The sequence below is a fragment of the Nyctereutes procyonoides genome, unplaced genomic scaffold (assembly GCF_905146905.1).
Source record: "Nyctereutes procyonoides isolate TBG_1078 unplaced genomic scaffold, NYPRO_anot_genome, whole genome shotgun sequence".
In the NCBI taxonomy this organism is placed as follows: domain Eukaryota; kingdom Metazoa; phylum Chordata; class Mammalia; order Carnivora; family Canidae; genus Nyctereutes; species Nyctereutes procyonoides.
Window position 1 is genome coordinate 45,213,300 of NW_026575131.1, and position 22,577 is coordinate 45,235,876.

General features: G+C 51.5%; 1 protein-coding gene across 1 annotated transcript; it reads right to left on the minus strand.

Annotated features, from left to right (window-relative positions):
- Nucleotides 1-69: 69 nt before the first annotated feature.
- On the minus strand, nt 70-17,696 carry B3GNT3 (UDP-GlcNAc:betaGal beta-1,3-N-acetylglucosaminyltransferase 3). The gene is made up of 4 exons (XM_055344664.1): nt 17,628-17,696; nt 5,045-5,104; nt 2,268-2,854; nt 70-858 (listed from the first exon to the last, which is right to left on the minus strand). Exons 3-4 carry the CDS (start codon nt 2,832-2,834, stop codon nt 307-309), a joined length of 1,119 nt encoding a protein of 372 aa, XP_055200639.1. The 5' UTR covers nt 2,835-2,854; nt 5,045-5,104; nt 17,628-17,696; the 3' UTR covers nt 70-306.
- Nucleotides 17,697-22,577: the final 4,881 nt, after the last annotated feature.

Here is a 22,577-nt window from a genome sequence, read left to right on the forward strand (position 1 = left end):
TGACTCAAACGGAACAACTGGAAGCCTACCAGAAGGGCTCCTGCAGTTAGCTGCCATGGAAAGAGGAGGTCCCTTCAGCTGAGAATCTAGAGAGGATGATGGAACATGGGTTCAAGTACCAGGTGGCTTGGAAAGATGTCTAGGAGTTTGTCAGCTAGACTATTCACTCATCCAAACCTCCCTGGGGACACTCTCTTATGCTGACCACTTAGAACAAAGATTTCCAATTCTGGGGAGGAAGATGCTGCTGCCCCTTTCTACAGGGGTAGAGATCAGGGCCTAGAGGCTAGGGGTCCTGATACTACCTCAGTAGATCTGTGACTGCTTGCCACAGATGAGTTTGGGCTGGCTCAGGGCATCCCACATGAGTAGCATCTCAAATGGCAAGAAGCGGTGCACGAGTAGCAGCTCCCGGTAGAGGCAGGGGTCAAAGGAGGATATGCGGCCCGAGGGAGACCTAATGCCACCTGTGCGGATACCACTGTGTGATGCAGGCTCCAGGCCTTCCTTCTTCAGGCACATGCCCAGGAAGACATCATCGATAGGGAAGAGGTCCAGTTTGGGGGCAGCCCGGCGCAGGGCAGCAGCCGTGAAACGGGACAGTAGGAAGCCACCACCCCCGCAGTAGGGCGGGTAGCGCTCCTCCTCTGTCACAATCTTTGGCACATAGTACTTGCTCCAAGTCACCCGGATGGGGCCCACATTGCGGATCAGGTGTCCCACAAAGAGGTGGCGGTCAGGATTGTGGTCCTTCAGGTAGGAGATCATGTTGTCTGTGTGTGCAAAGACGTCATCATCCCCATTGAGCACGAAGCTGGCATTGGTGCACCGAGTCTCCTGCCACTGTAAGAAGAGCACCTGCAGGCAAGGTGGACGGGACACACAAGTTTAAGGGTTGGGGCAATCAGCCTTGGGTCCCTGTTGGCCACCCCATCCCAGGGAGCCCAATTGAGGGTGTTACTGGTCAGGCCAGCCATGGGTTTGAGGACCCACCCTGAGCCTCAGCTACCAACTTTCCAGACAGACCTCATCATAGGACCTGCCCCTGGGAGTGTTGGGGATCCATGGAGATGATCCTTGTGAAGCACCATGAAGTGCTTGAAAATTGTCGCATTTACATTTATTGCTATTCCTTCTGACTCTTCCTGGCCAAGCACTGCTGTTAAATAATTACTTATGTGATTGTTATTGACGTCTACCTTCCCCACCAGACTCTAGGCTTCCCTTGGGTGGGCACTGTCTCTCCTCCTTGTGACATCTCCCCAGCACCCACTGAGGGTCATCCTCTCATAGGTACTGGACTCATGTTTGTCAAATGGACATTTATTACATGTTTTTGTGTTCTGCATGAAGAACACGGTGTGTCGAGAGGCCCTGGCCCTCTACCCACCTCGGCTTCAGCTTCCTCCATAATAACTTTTGCTGCATGCCTTGCACGTTGCTCAGTGCCTCCCCTGTCTCGAATCGCTCATGCAAGCTTAGGAGGCAGGAGTAGTCTTCAACCTCATTTACAGACGAGGAAATAGAGGATCTCCAGAAAAAATGCCAGGAACAGGGTCACACACAGAAAAGTACTGTTCTTGGTACTCAAGGTCTTGAGCCCAGACTTTTCTGTGCCTACTATGAGCAGGAACCTGCCTTGGGCCCCCTTCAACTCCTGGGTGGGTCTTTGGAGCCTCTAATTCCTCATCTGCGCACAGGTAGAATTCCCTCCACTTCTGGAGGGGTTTTGTCCAGCTAAAAGGTCTTTACTGAGCATCAACTGCACAGATGTGGGCCTCATGGGGAGAGAGAATAAGAACAAATAAACGAGATGCATCCTGTCCAGTGCCCCTCCACCCCCACCAATTGTCACTGTTACTGGAGCACCTGGTGCCACTCCAGGTGCCCTGTAAACATCCTCTCCCGTAATCCTCACAGCAGCCCTCAGAGGCAGCTGGATCCAACTAAATCCGGTTCCTTGATGACCATGAAGAAACGAGCGCAGAGGGGTAAATGATTATCAAAGGCAAATGGCAGGTAAGTGGCAGAGTCTGAATTCGAACCCAGATCATGGGCTCTGAGAGCCAGGCTCGTAACCTCAGGCCACCCTGCCCTTTCTCCCTGCCTCGCCTAGAGGAAGAAGACCTCAGATCACCATGAGGACAGCAGAGGGAGTGGGGTAGGGTGGGTGGGGACTCCTGGTTCCTCGGGGCCCCTCAGAGGAGGTGATGGTGAGTGGGCAGGAAGGATGGGTGGCCCTGATCAGGTGACCCCTGCCGGCCCACCTGTTTGAGTGTGAGGTTGAAGAAGGAGTCATGGAAGTTCCACTGCAGGATGTCCCCATGCGCCTGTGCCTCCATCGCCAGCAGCCGGTTGACCTTGTGGGCCTCCATGGGGTTAGGGGCTGTGCCCACCAGAAAGAGGCGGCGCAGCTGGACACCCTTCACCTGGCGCTCGCTGCCCCAAGTGCGCCGCACCAGCTCCCGGCGCTCGTAATTCTTGGGTGAGGACTTGATCACCAGCAGCAGGAAGACAGGCTCTGAGCACTTGTTCAGCGGAACATCTTGCAGCAGCTGGAAGTCGCGGCAGTGTTTATGCAGGAGGAAGTCGCGCACCTGCTGTGGCTGCCCAGAGAAGCCTGGCAGGGCAGCCATGGAGGTGTTGGCCCTGCAGGGGGTGAGCAGTGGGCGGGAGGGCCGAGTGGGCCAGGCCAGAGTCTTGGGGTTGTCCCGTAGCTCCTCCGAGCTCTGAAAGGTGGGTGGTGACACGTGCAGACAGAAGAGGAAGAGGATGAGAATGCTCAGGGCTATGGCCAAGCCCACCTCTGTCCGCAGGGGCCGGTGGCACCTCATCCTGGTCAGCCTGGCGGCTCCTGCCAAGAATGCATTGATGAGACGGGATGGGCCAAGCACTTTCCGTGAGCTACCTGTGGACCCCAACACCTGGCTGCAGACCTATAGGTGCTCAGGGAGGTATGACATCGAGATGCACCCTCACCTATACCCCCATGCCTCCCACCTCCTCCTCTGGCACCTCAAACCCTGGTGGCTCTGACAGTTGCCCAGGTCCAGCTGGGGATTAAGTACTTACAGAGAAGACTGAGACATGGAGATGCCAAGGTGAGCCTCCCAGACTCAGGGTGCCCAGAATCCCCCCTTTGAACCTGGTCTTCCTCATGTCTCTACCTCAGAGATGGCCCAGGAGCCCCCCTGAGGGAGGCAAAGAACTGCCTCTTACTTACTTACTTATTTATTTATGATAGTCACAGAGAGAGAGAGAGAGAGAGAGAGAGAGAGAGAGAGAGGCAGAGACACAGGCAGAGGGAGAAGCAGGCTCCATGCACCGGGAGCCCGACGTGGGATTCGATCCCAGGTCTCCAAGATCGCGCCCTGGGCCAAAGGCAGGTGCTAAACCACTGCGCCACCCAGGGATCCCAAAGAACTGCCTCTTTAACCCTGAGAGCTACTGGGGTCCTAACCCAGTCCTTCCAGGAAGCTGAGAGCTGCTGGCATTCTCTCTCTCTCTTTTTTAAAGATTTCATTTATTTATTCCAGAGAGAGTGAGTGAGAGAGTGGGGGGAGGGGCAGACTCCACACTGAGCGTGGAGCCCCACGGGGGGCTCGATCTTAGGACCCTGATATCATGATCTGAGCCAAAACCAAGAGTTGGATGCTCAACTGACTGAGCCACCCAGGTGCCTGCTGCTGGCATTCTGAAACAAGCCATCACCCATTCTTCTTGACAATTATTTTAAGATTTTATCTATTTGAGGGATCCCGGGTGGCACAGCAGTTTAGCGCCTGCCTTTGGCCCAGGGCGCGATCTTGGAGACCCGGGATCGAATCCCACGTCGGGCTCCCGGTGCATGGAGCCTGCTTCTCCCTCTGCCTGTGTCTCTCCCTGTCTCTCTCTCTCTCACTCTCTCTCTCTCTCTGTGACTATAATAAATAAATAAATAAATAAATAAATAAATAAATAAATAAATAAATAAATAAATAAATAAAAGATTTTATTTATTTGAGAGAGAAAGAGAGACCACATGCAGGGGGAAGGGAAGAGAGAGAAGCAGACTCTCTGCTGAGCAGGGAGCCTGATGCAGGGCTTGATCCAGGACCCTGGGATGTGACCCAAGACTAAGGCCTACACATAACTGACTGAGCCACCGAGGCACCCTTCTTCTTGACTATTCTTAATCGTCTTGTGACCTGAGCATGGCCCCGGCTCTTCACAGATCCCTTAGGCCTGGCATGTTTCAAACAGAGCTATCTTCCTTGTTAAACGCTTACTCTTCCTTTATAACCCATCTTAAATGATCCATTCTCTGGGAAGTTCTCTTTAACCCCTCAGGAACACTGCTGGGTCTGTTTGGCACCTCAAGCTCTGTCTACCTCTACCCAGTCTTGATCCCATGGGGGTGTCTGTGTTTAGCTTTGTTTTTCTGAGACTGGGGGCTTCTGGAGGGTCCCTGCATCGCCCAGCATGAGGCAGACACATGGGGAAAGCAGGGAGTGTTTGAACGAATACAATTTATGAATAAAAGTAAATTTGTTAAAGTTTTCTCCGGCAAACTCTTATCCATCCTTCAAAACTTCAGCTCTAATGTCGCCTACTCCTAGAAGTTTTCCTTCCCCATATCCAGGCAGAGCTCTTGGTCTTCCTTCCAGATCCCAGGCTCCCCTGGATTCCCTTAATGTCCTTTTGTCTGGAGAGGTAGTATCTGCCCTGTTTTTCAGCCCTAAATTTGAAGGGCTATTTTCCAGTGCAGCATGAAAGTGCTGGATTAGACCCAAAGTAGGACTTAACCATTCTTAAAACACTTATTGACTCACCTGGAGAGGTACAGACTCTAGAGCCCAACTCCTGGGTCTAAATCCCAATTGCATCACTTTCTGGCTGTGTGCCCTCCATTCCCTGGGCCTCAGTTTCCTCAGCTGTAAAAGGGGGCATCTGAGCAGTCCTCAACTCACGGGACTGTGCAGGCATGAGGGAGCTGCCAGCACCTGGCACCTCGTGGGCATTCAATGCCTATTTGTTGAGTGAATACGTGAAGCTTAGGACTTACCTCAGGCTGCCGAGGGTTGTCTGTGCTGTTCTGGGGTCTCTCTGTTCTTTCCACTGGCACCTGGAAAACATGACACAGTCAGTAGATTCTGGAAGGCTCCACTTGCCCCAAGCGACCCCAGCCAGCTATTGCCTGGAAGCAAAGAAGAGTGGCTTTGCATTTCCACCTAGAAGTGGACAAAGGGCTTTCCGCCTGCACCCAGGAGGCCATTTCTCCAATGTGCCCCTGTCTCTGCACACGGCCTGGCCAAGCCTCTCCAGCGAGGTGTCTCCCAGACACAGGGCTCAGATCCTACCCCACAGGTTCCACTGTGTGACCCTGAAAAAGAAGCTGGACCTCTCTGAGCCTCCATGAAAAATGAGGAGAATTAACCCTATGTAAGAGTGTTGTTATGGGGGTTTTGACCTCAAACATTCTGGGCATGACCCTGCCTCAGGACTTTTGCTCAGGTTATTCCCGCCTGGCTGGAATACTCTTCCCAGGATATGCACCTGGTTCCCTCCCTCACTTCTTGCCTTTCCTCCAACGTCCCTTTCTCAGGAGGGAGTCCTCGGGATACAGTATCTCACTGGTGGCCCTGGTCTCAGACCCTGTTCTACTTTTCTTCCACTTTTCACCTTCTAAAATACATGATAACTTTTTTTTTTTTTGTAAAGGATTTATTTATTTATTTATTTATTTATTTATTATTTATTTATTTATTTATAATTTTTTTATTTATTTATGATAGTCACACACAGAGAGAGAGGCAGAGACACAGGCAGAGGGAGAAGCAGGCTCCATACACCGGGAGCCCGACGTGGGACTCGATCCCGGATCTCCAGGATCGCTCCCTGGGCCAAAGGCAGGCGCCAAACTGCTGCGCCATCCAGGGATCCCGTTTTTTTGTTTTTTTTTTAATTTTTATTGATTTATTAGAGAAAGAGAGAGAGAGAATGCGAGCACAAGTGGGGGGTGGCAGAGGGAGAAGCAGACTCCCCACTGAGCAGGGAACCCGATGTGAGATTCCATCTCAGGACAGCCATCCAGACGATGGGTGGCTCAGTTGGTTAGGTGTCTGCCTTTGGCTCAGGTCATGATCCTGAGGTCCTGGGATCAAGCCCTACATCGGGCTTCCTCCTCAACAGGGAGTTTGCTTCTCCCTCTGCCTTGTCTCTGCCTCTCTCTGTGTGTGTCTTGAATGAATGAATGAATGAATGAATGAATGAATAAATGTGTATTGAATGATTGGTGCATGGATGTTGGGTTTCTGCAGACAGAGGATACCTAAATCTCTCCACTACGGAACCCAGACCCTTGAGGGAGAACAAACATATTAAAACCTCAATGAAATGATAAGAGGCAATGAAAGCCACAGGAGGAAATGGGGTTGGGTGGCAGATTTGGATTTTGAGGTCTGGATGACATTTAAGTCAGATGTGAATGGCACAGAAGATCCAGTATGGCTGAGATCTGGGGGGGAAGGTCCCAGGGGAGGGAATGGCAGGTGCAACGGGCCAGTGGAGCCTAAGCGGCTTCAAAACCCTGCATGCCGGTGGCAGAGAGCCCATCTAGTTGCTGTGGCACCCCAGCTTGGCTGCCTGCCCTGGGGGTTCAGCTGCTGGAAGTCAGGTCTGGGAGACCTCAAAAGGCAAATAATCTTGGGATGAAACTGTGTACTGGTGAATGTGATACAAGAATGAGCTGAATCCTAGAAAGACATTTTCCTGAGCCAAAGACAGGCCCAAGTCCAGGATAGACAATGGGAAAGGAGTGCTCCCAGGCAAACCTGGTGCTGATCCCCGAAGCTTCAAGGATAGAAAAAAATAAATAAAAAACCTTCACAAACTGTAATAGAAAGACCCATATCACCAAAAAAGGAAATCAGACTAGAAATGCCACAGTGTTCTCTTGGGCCACACCTGTGGCTAGAGACCCACGGATCCTGGAAAACAATAGCACACCTCAGAACTCAACACCTGGGAAAGAGACATTCTCGTTAAACACTCATAAAATTTTTATCTCATTTTATTTATTTAAAAGATTTCTTTCTTTCTTTTTTTTTTTTTTATAGAGACAGAAAAAGCATGAACAAGGGGAGGGGCAGAGGGAGAGGGACAAGCAGACTCCCCACTGAGTGCAAAGTCCTGATCCTAAAATCATGACCTGAGCCCAAGCCAAAGGCTTAACCTCCTGAGCCACCCAAGTGCTCCAGGACTCTTAAAATTTTAGAGAGTGATTACCCATCTCCCCATCTACAGTTTGGAGCCTAAATTAGGGATCTTCAAACAGGTGACTCTATCTCCCAGGGAACACCTGGTAATATTTGGGGACATTTTTAGCTGTCGTGATTTGGGCAGGGTGGAGGTAAGGTACTGCTAATGGCATAAGTGGGCGTAGGGGATCCCTGGGTGGCTCAGTGGTTTAGTTCCTGCCTTCAGCTCAGGGTGTGATCCTGGAGACCCGGGATCAAGTCCGGCATCGGAGCCTTGGAGCCTCCTTCTCCCTCTGCCTGTGTCTCTGCCTCTCTCTCTCCCTCTCTCTCCCTCCCCCCACCATGTGTGTCTCTCATGAATAAATAAATAAAATCTTTTTTTTTTAATTTTTTTAAAATTTCTATTTATTTATGATAGTCAGAGAGAGAGAGAGAGAGGCAGAGACATAGGCAGAGGGAGAAGCAGACTCCATGCACCGGGAGCCTGACGTGGGATTCGATCCGGGGTCTCCAGGATCGCGCCCTGGGCCAAAGGCAGGCACTAAACCGCTGCGCCACCCAGGGATCCCAATAAATAAAATCTTAAAAAAAAAAAAAGTGGGTGGAGGCCAGGGACGCTGCATAAATTAACATCCTGCAGAACACAGGATAGTCCTACCTCAGGATAATTCAGCCCCAAAGATCAACATCGTTAAGGCTGAGATATCCTGGTCTAAACCAACATAGAAATCCGGAATGAGGAGCTCAAAAGAGGAAAGGTTAGAAGAGGAAATCAGAATCAGACTAAAGCCTTTGATACAGGTTTGTATAAATTCATCATATTAAGTATTTATGAGATGTTATTTTTATATTATATATGCACTTATTAAACATCTATTAAATAGAACATTAAACCTAAGTGGCCAAGGATCAGTTCACTGGAAATGTGTTTTATAAGTTCCAAACAAGGGTTTTAAAATGAAGGAAGATACTTTGACAAATATGAATATTTACCACTCAGCCAAACTTGGCTTTGGAGAAGGGAGGCAGGAGAAGAACTGAAATGGCTAAATGGCTTTTCTTAGGGTTTCAGGGCAAAAGAGAACCTCTTGGGGTAGCCCATTTGGTTTTAATGAGTTCCATTAACGGTTGTTCTTTTTCTTGCATTTTTCTTTCTTGTTTATTTATAAGAACTCTTTGCATATGGAACACTGGGCCTTTGTTGGCTACCTGCATTCCCAACTTTTTCTCCCTGGGTCTTAGGTTTCTCTCAATGGAGGGATTCTGCTGCTCTACCCTCTCAGCCCCCTGAGGTTCCTGATTAGGGTTTGAGAGCTCAAGCGGAAGGTGGGGGAGGAAGGTTTACTTTCCCTCCACCTTATGCTAGACCTCTATTAATGCATCCAAGATCTCCTTCCCTCTACCATCCACCAAGGCCCTTCCTAACTCATAGCTCCTTAAACCTTCAAGCAGATAATGTTGCAAACCTCATAAAATCTCACACAGGCCTGACATAAGAAAGAACTTCTGGGAGGATGCCTGGGTGGCTCGGTTGGTTGGGTGTCTGACTTCAGCTCAGGTCGTGATCTCCGGGTCCTGGGATGAGCCCTGTGTCAGGCTCCCCACTCAGCAGAGTCTGTTTCTCCCTCTCCCTCACCTCCCCACCCTCACTCCTGCTCCTTCTCTCAAATAAATAAACAAAATCTTGGGGCACCTGGGTGGTTCAGTTGGCTAAGCATCTGCCTTCTGCTCAGGTCAGGATTCCAGGATCCTGGGATGGAGCCCCATGTCCTCTGACTCCCTGCTCAGCGGGGAGCCTGCTTCTCTCTCTGCCACTCCCCCTGCTCGTGCTCTCTCTCTCTCTCTCTCTGCCAAATAAACAAAATCTTAACAAAAATAAAAATTAACAAAATCTTTAAATAGGAAGGAAGGGGGCAGCCCTGGTAGCTCAGCAGTTTAGCGCCTGCCTTCAGCCCAGGGTGTGATCCTGGAGACCCTGGATCGAGTCCCATGTCGGGCTCCCTGCATGGAGCCTGCTTCTCCCTCTGCCTGTGTCTCTGCCTCTCTCTCTCTCTCTGTGTCTCTCATGAATAAATAAATAAAATTTAAAAAAATAAAATAAAAAAATAAAAAGGAAGGAAAGAAGGACGGACAGATGGACGGACGGGCAAACTTCTGGGCCTCCCTGTCAGCAAGGCTGAGTGTTGAGGATTTTACTGGTCTGGGTGCCTCTGTGGGTAGCACCCCAGGCCCCAGGTAGTCACCCATCTGTCCTTAAGGGTTTTATGACCAGAAGGCACAGAGTCTTAGAGGCTCAGCTCCACCAAGGAGGGGAAGTTTCTTGGTATTAATTTTCCTCCAAGTAACTGAGCAGCAGTGAGGAACTCTGGGGCCTTTGATGGGTGGGCGAGGTGGTTGATGAGAAGCTCCTCACAGGCCCAGGTCCGATTCCCTGACCCCTGCCCAGGATTCTGCTGTTCACCCTCCCCAGGTCTCACTGGACAGGACAACTGGATTTGTGGAAGCCCAAACAGCTGCTCACTCAGTGAAGTCTGTGGGTTTCTGAATAACTCTGGGGGACTCACCATACCTGTTTCATAGATGGGGAAGTAGAACTCAGAGTTATCCCAGGGTAGCCCAGTGGGTTCCTCATATCACCACAGAAACAACCTGCTTTGTCTCCAGGTCCTTCAGGCCTGAGAAGGGTCTCAGCAGCTCTCATCCCAGAAAACGCATATGAAAACTACTCACTCACTCATTCATTCATTCACCAAATGGGTCTGGGGAACCTGAGAAGCCTCGACCCTGGGCCTGGCTCCCCAGAAGCTCCCAGTCGGTGGGGGGGGAGATAAATCCAGACACTCGTGGGATAAGGGCTGGGCCAGAATATTGAGACCAGGATATTGAGACTGAGGCTTTGAAGGATGCAGAGGAGCTCACCAAGGGGGAGTTCACAAATGCAAAGGCGTGGTGGGGAAACCAAACAAGGCCTTATCAAGGAATCATCTGTAGTTTACTTTGCTGAAAAGTAGAATTTTTTTTGGGGGGGGGGTGATTTCTGAGGCTAGGGAAGGGCCTGTAAAGACTTTGAACCCCAGACTGAGAAGTGGGGCTGTGTCCTGGAGGTCAGGAGAAGCCACAGAGGGTGTGTGAGCAGGGAGCAGAAAGGTCAGATGTGCTGCTGAATGGTCCCTTTGGCACTGATACCTTGATCAGCCACTTCCCCTCGGAGTCTAGTTCCTCATTAGGGGATGGGAGCGCCAAGCACCCCCACCATGGAATCACTTGGGGTTGTGTGCCACTGGCTGTGTGGCAGCCACTCAGTGACCTGGGCTCATTGCACTGGCTCCTTCAGTGCCCCACAGAGGCCCTCCTTACCGATGGGGATACTGAGACTCAGCATAAAGCAGACTGGAACCCAGGACCCCGATGGGTGGGGTCTGTATCTTATCCTTCCCATGATGTGGAGTTTCACTGGGGGATTCCCCACCCAGAAACTCAGAGCCTTCCAGAATCTTTCACAAGGAACCATGCACTCCAACATCTGACAAAGAACAGAGAACCAGAGCCCAGGTCAGACAACATTCCACCGCTAGGCCACCCTGGGCGCGGACTGGCGAGTGTATCCATGAACAGGCATGACCAGATCAGCCCCCACTGACGGCAGGAATACAGGAAGAGGTGATTAGTGTAGTAGCAACATGATAAACACTGTTGAGAAGGAAAGGTTCATGGGGGTGGGGGGTGCTGACCAGCCTGGGGACATCCTGAAGGATGATGAGGAATCACCTGGTCAGAGCCCTGGGGGAAGGGCATTCTAGGCAGAGGACAAAGGTGCAAAGGGCCAGAGCACAGATGCAAAGTGCTGAAGGCAGAGAGAGGGGCCAATGCGGCTGGAGCAGAGGGACAGGGGGAGAGATGATGGTGGGTTGCCAGACCATGCCCAGGAAGGGGGGGTGGAAATGGGGCACTGGGGGAATAAGGACAGCCAGGGCAGAAGTAGAGGCTGGGGCAGCAACCAGGCCAAAGAATTTGAGGGCCCGGACAAGAGCTGGTCAGCGAGGATCAGGGAAGTATGTAGGTTCAGGAAATAAAGTGAAGGGAGTCACCAGTGTTTAAAGCCTGTAGGGGACGGAGAAGGAAGGACCAGGAACAATAGACTGAGAAGCCCGGGAGCCATTCACATGGAATGTCATGGGGCAGTGGCTGACCCAGGTGTGGCATTCAGCCGAGAGCTATGGGCACACGATGGCAAGGAAGCCAGGAAGGCCCAACAGGTATGATGAATGAGCAATCCTTACACTGCTTGCCTGTGGCAGGGCCTCCTCCATATTCTCCCTACAGATGGGACATAGTGGCTGTGGACAGAGTCACAGCAGTGACATCTGGGCTGACTCTCAGGGACCCTCACTGCCAGACCAGCTATTCCTGTTCCTGGCTGTTTGCTCTCCATACACTGGTGCTGATTTTGCCATCACCCAGAGCCTGCTTCCTTGAACGTACATAGAGGAGTCACTTGTTTCATTGTATTCAAGACCCAAGAGCCTCCCCACCCAATCTGTGGCTGCCAGGTGTGGGACCTCTCAGCCTCTGCTGCCCCATCCCCAATGACCCCTGCCCAAGCTGGTCAGCTCCAGCCACACCAGCCCTTTTCAGCTGCTTTCAGTCCTGCCACAGGGCCTTAGCACCTGCCAGACTCCTGCTCTTCCCCCTGCCCGGTCCTCTCGGCTTGGGATTCCTGCTATTCCCCCAGATTCTCTTTGATCTTCAGGCTCACCCCAGTGTTGTTGTTTTTCTTTTTTTTTCCCCAGATTTTATTTATTCATTCAAGAGAGACAGAGAGAAAGAGAGGCAGAGACATAGGCAGAGGGAGAAGCAGGCTGCCTGCAGGGAGCCTGATGCAAGACCTGACCCCAGGACCCTGGGATCATGACCTGAGCCAAAGACAGACGCTCAACCACTGAGCCACCCAGGCACCCTCATTTTTTTAAAGATTTATTTATTTGAGTGAAAGAAAGAGCACAAGCATGTGTGCAGGTATGTTGGGTGGAGGGGCAGAGAGAGAGAATCTTAAAATATATATATTTATTTATTTGTGTTACAGAGAGAGAGAACAGGAGAGCACAAGAGCATGAGTGGGAGAGGCAGAGGACGAGGGAGAAAGAGAATCTCAAGCAGACTCCTCACTGAGCTCAGAGCCCACTCCAGGCTCAATCTCACAACCCAGAGATCACAGCCAGAGCCTAAACCAAGAGTCAGCAGCTGAACGGACTGTGCCCCTCAAGCGCCTCACAATTTTACCTTTTTAAAAGGTAACAGGGGCGCCTGGATGGCTCAGTGGTTGATCATCTGCCTTTGGCTCAGGTTGTGATCCTGGAGTCCCGGGATCGAGTCCCACATTGGGCTCCCCACAGGGAGCCTGCTTCTCCCTCTGCCTGTGTCTCTGCCTCTCACTCTGTCTCTCATGAATAAATAAAATCCTTAAAAAATAAAAAATAAAAAGGCCCCAACCTCCCAAGCTAGAACACCCTGCCCTGGCTCGGATTTTCTCTGCAGCTCTCACCACCACTGCACATGGAAAATGCACTCTCTTCTGTCTCGTTTATCTCCCCAGCCAGCCTGGAGACCCCCAGAGATGGGGTCAGGTATCTTGTTCCCAACAGCTGTGTCCCCATGTGACATTTGCTGGTGTTTGTTGAACAAGGGAAAAATACTAATGATGATCCACATATTAGCAATTTCCTCGGGCCTCATTTCAGCCCAAACCCACTGCAGATGACAGCTGCGACTGACCTGCCTGGGGCCCCACAGGCCCTGGAGGATACAGGACAGTCACGAGTTAGCAAGTGCCTGTGTGGAGCGGAGACAGGACCAAGGTGTACTAATGCCCTAAAGAGCCAAATATCCACAGCACTGAGATACTCGTGATGCAGTTCATGAGCAAGAAGCCAAATGTCAGTAAGTACCGTTCATGACCTGCTAGACAGGCAGGAGGCACCAGGAGTTTTATGAAATAGTTTTACAGGAACAATGAAGAGTTACAAGGCACATTCATGATGCATGAATCAATATTATCACAATGAATATGCATAAGTCACTAAACCATCCCAAGACACCAATATACTGTCACTGAATATCAGCTATTTGTTGCAAACACACTAAATATTAAGGATTTGTTGCACCAAATATTAAGGATTCACTATTTTTTTCTTAAGATTTTATTCGAGAGAGCACAGAGAGAGAGAACTGTGTGTGTGCTAGGGCAGGGGGAAGGGCAGAGGGGGAAGCAGACTCCCCACTGAGCAGGGATCCAGATGTGGGGCCCCATTCCAGGACCCAACAGGATCATGACTTGAGCCAAAGGCAGATGCTTAACCGACTGAGTGCCCCCCTCCCCAGTGGCCCACATTCACTGAATATTAGTGAGGCACTAGAGGTACAGAAGCGGCCCCGGTACTCAACAGAATTAATTCAGGACCCCCATTATCAACAGAATTCTGTCCCTGCATCCTCTACTTACATTCCCAGTTGATAACCAGGGCCTGGCAAGTCCCTAAGCACTTCTGTCCTCCTCACCCTGTTCTCATCACCATTCCTTAGCAGTTCAGGAAGGCAGAGAGGCTGAGACACACGAATGTGAGAATGTGTCGAGCAGTCCAGGTGGCCAGGTACCCCCTGCTCACACCCTCAGGGCCCGGACCTGACCCCCACCTGTTCTGTGCTACTGTGACACCATGGAGGGCCTGCCTGGACTGGGAAGCTCCCATCAAATCAAGGTGATTCCCCTGCATGACGCTCCCACTTTCCAGAAGAGGAAGCAAGGCTCTGAGAGGGTGAGTCCTGAGTCACTCTCCTGGCCCATTAGACACAGACCCACCGGTGTCCCTTCCTATCCCAATTCCAGCTCCAGTGACCCATAGGCCTGGTGGTCACTGGGTCTCAGTTTTGGAATCAGGAAAATGAGGGCTAACCTCCCCTTGTCCAGCAGCTGGGAAAACAGAGCTGGTGCCCGTGAAGCTGCTGTGGTAGTTCCTGGGAGACATCCTGACCTGCCTACTGACCAGCGGTGGCAGTGGACCTGGGCCAAGTGGCTGGCCACTTCTGGGCCTCAGCATCCTCATCTGCAGAGCTGGATGGTGTCAGCTGCCAACCCGATTGACTTCCAGCAGGTGCTGGACGTCAGCTTCACTCTGGCCATCACAGTTCCGTACCTCCTGACAGACCCCACCTGGGATTTCGAAAGGAGCATGGAACATTCTGGGACTTCTAAAAACCAAGGTGAGGGGTGGGGGTGACAAGAGAACCCCATTTGTGTGCCTAACGGCCTGAGTCCTGAGAAAGCAGCTGCCTTTTCTCCAAACCCATTTAGGAAGCGCCAACAGGGGGATCCTTGGGTAGCTCAGCGGTTTGGCGCCTGCCTTTGGCCCAGGGCGCGGTCCTGGAGTCCCGGGATCGAGTCCCGCATCGGGCTCCTGGCATGGAGCCTGTTTCTCCCTCCTCCTGTGTCTCTGCCCCCACCCCATCATAAATAAATAAATAAATCTTAAAAAAAAAAAAAAAGGAAGCGCCAACAGTGACAATATTAACATCAACGTCAGCGACGATTGTCTCAAGCACACCGGTGACTGCTCTGAGCCAGCATTGAGCACCTAGTACCTAGCGTGTGCCATGCCCCAATCTAGGCTCTGAGCATGCAGTTAAGAAGTCTGAAAGAAAGGCCTTGTCCCCAAGGAGCTTATGTACTAAGGGGGGCGGGATGACAGACAGGCAGCAGACAAGACAGTCTTCGTGAGAAGAGCAAGTTCCAGGGTGGAAGAGACTCCAGGATGGGAGTCAGGGGGTGCTTGCAGGAGACGATGTGAGCTCCTGGCCTGCAGATGAGCCCCATGATTCACTGCGCTTTATAGGGGGGCTGGTTTCCAGTTACCAAGTAGATGAGCTGAGCACAATAGAGAGGGCACCCCACCACAGGTCATACAGCCAATGGGGGGAGAGGGCAGAGAGCACGTGCTAGGATTTGAACCCCAGCCTGCTGGATCTGAGGGTGATCCCTCACCAGTTCGTTCCAGCTAGGCCTCCCAGTAAGTAAGTAATGATAGGCTGGTCTTTTTCTGCAAGAAGCATTATGTTGTAAATAGAAGAAAAAAAAAATAGAGAAAAAGCCCAGTCAAGAGAACTCCTTAGGCTCGCTGTGGCCAGACCCTGCTTTAGTGAAGCCATGTGAGCAAGTTGATTTTATGCCAACATAGGCCCTGGGGCACCTGGGGTGTAGAAGATGATGGGATGGGGGGGTGGGGAGGGTGACACATGCCGTTTAGACCCATGACATCTGGGTTCCTTGGGAATCCCGGGGCTCCTCATTGAAGGAGCTGACCTTGGGGAGCCCACCTCAAAAACTGCTCCAGGTACCTGGGATGGGTCCAGGAGGGGACCTGGGCTGGACGGAGGCCCCTAACTAGATGGCGGGCCCTGCTGTAGCTGAGCCTCAAAAGAGCATCTCTGGACTCATTTCCTAGCTGGAGCAACTGTGGTCCCATGGGCCTTCCTCTGGGGACCACCTGAAGGACCCCCACACCTTCACACGGCTCAGAGCCCTCCTCCAGGCCTTGTGCTGGAGCCCTGCAACCTTAACATTATTTCTCTCATGCAAAGATAAATATCACCGATGGGAACAGAGTGAGCCACGTAATCATGATTAGAGTTAACGCAGCAGCCCGGTGTGTGGCCCTTCCACCATCTGCTCTTCTACTCACCACACCTGCGCTGGAGGGTAGGGCTTCGTTAGCTGTTTTTTTTTTTTTTTTTTTTTTTTTACGGATAGGGAAACTGAGGCACAGAGCGCTCATCCAAGGAACTTATTCAAGGAAGGTCAGGTGGGAGCCCAATCCCTGCCTTTGGCCACCACCTGCTGGGGCTTCCTTTAGTTTGCTGTGTTGGTAATGAGCTCCCCATTATGGGGAGGAGGCATTCAAGCAGAGCCAGACTCCCTGTCAGGCGGAGGGACCACAATGGGTATCCTCCCTGACTCACGGGGGTGGGGGTGGGGACCTCAGAGAGTGGCAGGAAGAGAAGTCGCCCAGTGACACCTTCCTTCCTTCTCTAGGGCTGACCTGACTCAGCCCAGCCCCAGGGTCCTTGGGTCAAAGAAGCTTGTCCAAAGTCCTCGAGCACCTTGAAGCTGACGCTCTAAGGCTCCTTCTTAGAAGCTCCCCCACATCCAGAGTACTGGCAGGCAGGAATCACCACACCCTAGGTGCGAGGGAGAAGCAAAGGATGGCAGTCAGGGCTGGACAGGGATGAACAAACATAATCTGTTCACCTAGGTCAAGTGGGGGGCCCCCGCTGCCCGCAGCAGGGTCCACACCTTTCTCTAGACTCCTCAGCCCTGAGGGGCAAGACCTTAGGAGCCAACGGAGCAATGGAAGGAAGCTATGGTCCAGGGTGGCCCCAAATGTGGGCAGCTCCCCGGGCCCAGATCGGAACTACAGGAGGCTCTGGTGGGGTGGGGGAGCAGGTGAGCTCAGTTCCCCCACCCGAAAAAAGACCATACAAAAACTCTGACCCACCGGGAAAGTCAGTCGGGAACCTGGAAGCATGGCTAAGGATAAAGTAATAATTATTATTAATATAGTGACAGCTGTACCCCCCACCCCCCGGCACCCACTAAGCACCTACAGTGTGAATCCACTCGCGTACAAGCCACCCTTGACACAAAAGGAAACGGACGGAAGCTCAGAGACCCAATGTCACTCACTTGAGCCCCCCCCCCCCCGCCCCATCATAAAAGCTTCCACTGGCTGAACATCTCAGGCATCCTCGTGGAAGCTGGGTCACTGACCTAGTCTGGGAGGGGAAACTGAACAGGAGCACCCTGCGGGGGGCGGGGGGGCGGGCACAGACCCCAAGTCAGCCGACAGGGGTTGCACTGAGCCCCAGGGGAAGCCAGGAGCGGAGGTCCCCAGGCAGGAAGGGCGCCCAGCGCCTGCCAAGGCTGGAGGTCAGCGGTGGTCCCCTGAAGAAACAATACACACCCCACGTGGGGGACCCTCCCAATCAGCGCGCTAACAATCCCCACCCAACAGTAGCAGCGGCGGCCGCAGCGCAGAGAGCGCCCTCCGCGTCTCCATCCCCATTTCGCGCTATCCTGGGAGGTGGGCGTCGGGGGGTGCGGACGGGGGTCCCGGACGCCTCGCCGTGCCCATCGGAGCGACTTCCCTCCCCGCCCGCCCCGCGCCGGCTTCGGAAACGCTGGCGACTACCGATGGGTGAGGGCAACGGGGTTACGGAGACCCGGGATCTCCACGTGGTGGACACCTGACCCCGGGGTCCCGCTGGGGCCCCCTAGAGCCGCGGTCCTCCTCCTCCCCACCCCAGACGGCCGCCGGATCCTCAGGGGCCCCCAACACTCACCCAGAGTCCGGCCGCCCAGAGTCCAACCTCTTATCTCAGCTCCTCCGGGCTGTGAACTCCGGAAAGTCGTTCACCTGACGCCGAGCCTCCCCCCACCCCCATCCAGGTCGGGCTCCTCCCTGCCTCCTCCCAGCCTCTCCTCCTGCCTCCCTCTTCCCCTCCCGACCCCGCCCCTTCCCCCGGTTGGTCGGCCCCCACCGCAACCTTCCCCGTCCCCCTCTCCGGCGCCTGTCGGGGTGTCCAGCCCACCTGGGGCCTGGCCAGAGGCGGCTGGAGATGTGCAAGCAGCGCCTTCCCAGCCCCGGCCGCGGCGCCCCGTGCAGGGCTGACCTAAAGTGTGTTTGATGGAGAAATGATTGGAAGGGGGACAAGGAGGCTGGTTGAATCCAGGGGGACTCTTCAGATCTCTGCAAGGGGTTCGAAGATTCCAGAACCGAGGAAACCTATCCTGAGCCCATAGCCCTCAGGATGGCAAAGGTTCTAGAAGTTGGAAGTCAGGTTTGAAGGTTTTTTGAGGTTAAGGTAGTTGAAAAAAAAAAAAAAAAAGGTAGTTGAAGATTCAGATCCATTTCTAGTCTAGATGTGTTGGGGCCGGGAGGTCTGGGGTGGGGAAGATCCAGGTCCCTAGGTGTGAGCCAGGTGCTGGTTCTGGTTAGCCTCCTGCCCCACCCTTACTTCTTTGAGAGGAAAAGGGGAGGGTCCTGAGTGTGCCTCAGTTTCTTCCTGTGTAAAATGGAGGATCTAAGCCCTGACTCTTCCAGTTGGGAGAGGTGTGGGGAGCAGGGCCTACACAGAGCGAGCACACGATCTACACTGCGGAGTGAAGGGCCATTACACCAAATGTCAGTGCACCAAACAACAAGGGCATTTCAGCCAAAGTGGCGCAGGCTTACACACTTGCTTGCCACAAACTTTGGAGCCTGTTGAGTCCAGATCTCCACTTGGAGGGGGCGACTGCTCAGGTTCAGCTTAACCTGAACCTGCCCTATGGGGCCGCACAAGCAGCTGGAACCAAATGTCTGATTTGGAGGGAGTGGCCCATCTCGTCCCCTCCACAACAGACATTTCGTGCCCCCGTTTGCCCTGGAAATGTACATTACTGTAATCCTGTGTTCAAAGTAATGGTGGAGGAAGTGATCTGGGGCATACCAACTCCTACTCACAGGGGGAAACTGAGGCCTGCCAGGTCAGAAGAAGGGGCTCTGAAATCTTCCAGAGCAGATTATGGCATTAGAGGGCCTGGGTTCGAATTTGGTCTAGAATTATCTTAGGACTCAGCAATTCTCCTCCTAGCTGTCTACCCAAGAGAATTGAAAACAGGTGTTCAGACAAATCCTTGTACATGCCCGTTCACAGGAGGACTGTTCAGCATAGCCAAAAGGTGGAAATCACCCGAGTGCCCATCAACCGATGAATGGATGAACAAAACGTGATGTATTCTGCAAATTAATAAAGGAAAACCTCACTAAAGTCGAGTCAGGAAGAGAGAGCCCTACCACTCCCCATCAATTACAGGAAAAGTATCAATTACAGACTCTAGCAGAAGAATCCCCAACAGGAAAGAATCATCTTTTTTTTTTTTAAGATGTTATTTATTTATTCATGAGAGACACAGAGAGAGAGGCAGAGACACAGGCAGAGGGAGAAGCAGGCTCCACGCAGGGAGCCCGATGTGGGACTCAACCCCGGGACTCCAGGATCACAGCCCGGCCGGCCGAAGGCAGACGCTCAACTGCTGAGCCACGCAGGCGTCCCAGGAAGGAATTATCAATGACATTTCCCCAGATGGGAAAAGGTGGACGTGGCACCTCCCACAAGAAGTCATTGACCCCTGCAACTCAGCCAATAAACTGTCATCACCCTAAACTCCTATTTCTCTCCAGTGGACTTTAGTTCAAAACAACCTCTTCCAACTTCCTCCTTCTCCATAAAATAATGCACCTCTCCTTTGTTTACGGGACTTGCCGATGGTTTTGCTATAGCCTGCGTGTCCCAAATTGGAGTTCCTCTGCTATTCACGAATAAACCCATTTTGCTGGTAAAATAACTGTTTTATTTTTAAGATGAGCATTGCTTGGTGATCAGAAGTGGGATCCAGAGAAGACGCCCCACAACTCTGAGGCTGATGAGCAAAGCAGTTCCCAGAACCCACAGAGCCAGATGAGCACAGTGCTTTCTTCTCCACCACGGAAGGATAAGTCTCTCCTGGATTTCAAGCTCTACTCTCTTTGCGTTCTGAGCTCTCCAGGTTTTTATTTAGGATCGGTTTTAAGGCTTTGTCCTTTCTCAGAGTACTCATTTGGCCTCTGGTCTGGATCCTTTCCGGGACCAGACTGTTCCTATTGGAACTGACTCCTTTGGGCTTTCTTCTTTTGGGAACTGAGATGCTCCCATTGGAACTGCCCTGACCTTTGTTGGAACCGGACTATTTCCGTTGAAACTGTGCTGTTTAGGAGTTTTTCTTCTCACTCTAGAGGAAAACCTCTAAGAAATGGGCTCTTAGTTATCAAAATGCCTTGAGTCCCCCCCACACTCCCGTTTCTGGGACCCTAACCAGTTTTATGTTTAAAAACTGCAGTTCTGGGAATCTCTGGGTGGCTCAGCGGTTTAGCGCCTGCCTTTGGCCTGGGGTGTGGTCCTGGGGTCCCAGGATTAAGTCCCACATCGGGCTCCCTACATGGAGCCTGCTTCTCCCTCTGCCTGTGTCTCTCCCTCTCTCTCTGGGTCTCTCATGAATAAATAAAATCTTTAAAAAAACCTGCAGTTCTGGGGCACCTGGGGGGCTCAGTCAGTTGGAGGTTTAGCTCGGGTCTTGATCCCAGGGTCCTGACATTGAGTCCCACATCCGGCTCCCTGCTCAGCGGGGAGCCTGCTTCCCCCTCTCCCTTTGCTGCTCCCCTCTACTTGTGTGCTCTCACGTTCTCTCTCAAACTGCCCTTCCTCCTCTTGCACATTTCCAACTAAATGGCCTCTAAAGCAAACGTCATTTAGAACTGGCCCTTCTTGGGATGCCTGGGTGGCTCAGCAGTTGAGCCTCTGCCTTTGGCTCAGGGCCTGATCCCAGATCAAGTCCTGCATTGGGCTCCCTGCATGGAGCCTGCTTCTCCCTCTGCCTATGTCTCTGCCTCTCTGTATATCTCTCATGAATAAATAAAATCTTTACAAAAAATAGAACTGGCCATTATGGGGAAGCTAAATCTCCCCAAGTTTACTTTTCTCAAGTGGCTCTAAAATCGGCAAAACTGAAATGGGATGCCTAATTTATTTTTATGTTTAGTTTTTAAGCTTTTATTTATGTATTTGAGAAAAAGTGAGAGGGCACCAGCTGAGGGGTAGGGGCAGAGGAGGTGGGTAAAGGGAGAGGGAGAAGCAGACTCCCCGCTGAGCAGGGAGCCCACCAGACCTGGGGCTCCATCCCAGGACCCTGAAATCACAACCTGAGCCCAAGGCAGTTGTTTAACCGACTGAGCCATCCAGGTGCCTCAGGATGCCTAATTTAATGGTATTTTGAAGCTTTCAAAGGTTATCAGGAAGCTAAAAATTAAAAAAAAAAAAAAAAGGAATCTAAAAATTGCCTTTTTGCAAAATACTATTTATTTTTTAAAAGATTTTATTTATTTATTTGGGATCATAATTCTCTCCTCATTTTCCTCCAAACCTCTCCCTGCTTCTTTCTTTCCTGAACCCCTCAAAACCTGCCCTTTTAAAGTTAGGTATTTTGAGGAGCCAAAGAAACCCCAAATTTCTTACAGTTCCCTGACTAAGGCTGAGGACCCCCATAGGTCTGCTGAAGAATTTAGCTAGTTTTTCAAATTTACCAAACTGGCTTCTGAGATTTATACCAATTAGTCCACATGCTTATTGGGGAGGATGAGGCCAAACAATGGGTAAACTAGCCAGATGGGAGCAACCTGAAAGGGGTTTAGAGAAACAGACTCCTAACTTTTGGCAAGATGCTAGAACACTTGCTGGAAATCTCCACTGAGCAATTCTGGTAGCTTTTGGAACAAAATTCAGGCTTGCACACAAAAGCCTCGTGAATTGGTTCATGACCACTAGAATCAATTTCAAATTGTCTTTATCTTTTTTTAAGATTTTATTTATTTATTCATGAGAGACACAGAGGGAGAGGCAGAGACACAGGCAGAGGGAGAAGCAGGCTCCATCCCGCGGCCTCCTGGATCATGGCCTGAGCCAAAGAGAGATACTCAACCATTGAGCCACCCAAGCGTCCCTCAAATTGTCTTTAAAGAAAATTCTGGTCTTGGGACACCTGGGTGGCTCAATGGTTAGACGTCTCTCTTTGACTCAGCGTGTGATCCCAGGGTCTGGGATCAAGTCCCACATCAGGCTCCTGCAGAGAGCCTGCTTCTGCCTCTCTCTCTCTCTCTCTCTCTCTCTCTCTCTGTCTTTCTGGAATAAATAAATAAAATCTTAAAAAAAAATCTGGTCTTCCTATAGATGCTGAATCCACCTGGATAGCATTTAACTCTTTATCAATGGGCTGAACCAGGATCTTTCTCCTTTTAGTTAAAAGGACCAGGAGGGAATAGGAAACTATCTGTACTCCAGATTTAGTTAATTTGCCAAACCAGCTCACTCACATCCTAGATCACTCACCTAAAGGAAAATCCAACAATTCTCAGTTTTCAGGGGGCACCTGCGTGGCTCAGTGGTTGAGCGGCTACCTACCTTTGGCTCAGTTGTGATCCGGGGGTCCAGGGATTGAGTCCTGCATCAGGCCCCCCACAGGGAGCCTGCTTCTCCCTCTGCCTATGTCTCTGCCTCTTTCTCTGTGTCTCTCACGAATAAATAAATAAAATCCTTTAAAAATAATAATAATAAAAGATAAATAAAATGTTGCTTTTAGTCTCTAATAACACATCAACATTAAGGCAGCCGTGAGTTCCTGGAGGTGTGTCACTCTCTGCATGTCTCAGGGATTTATCA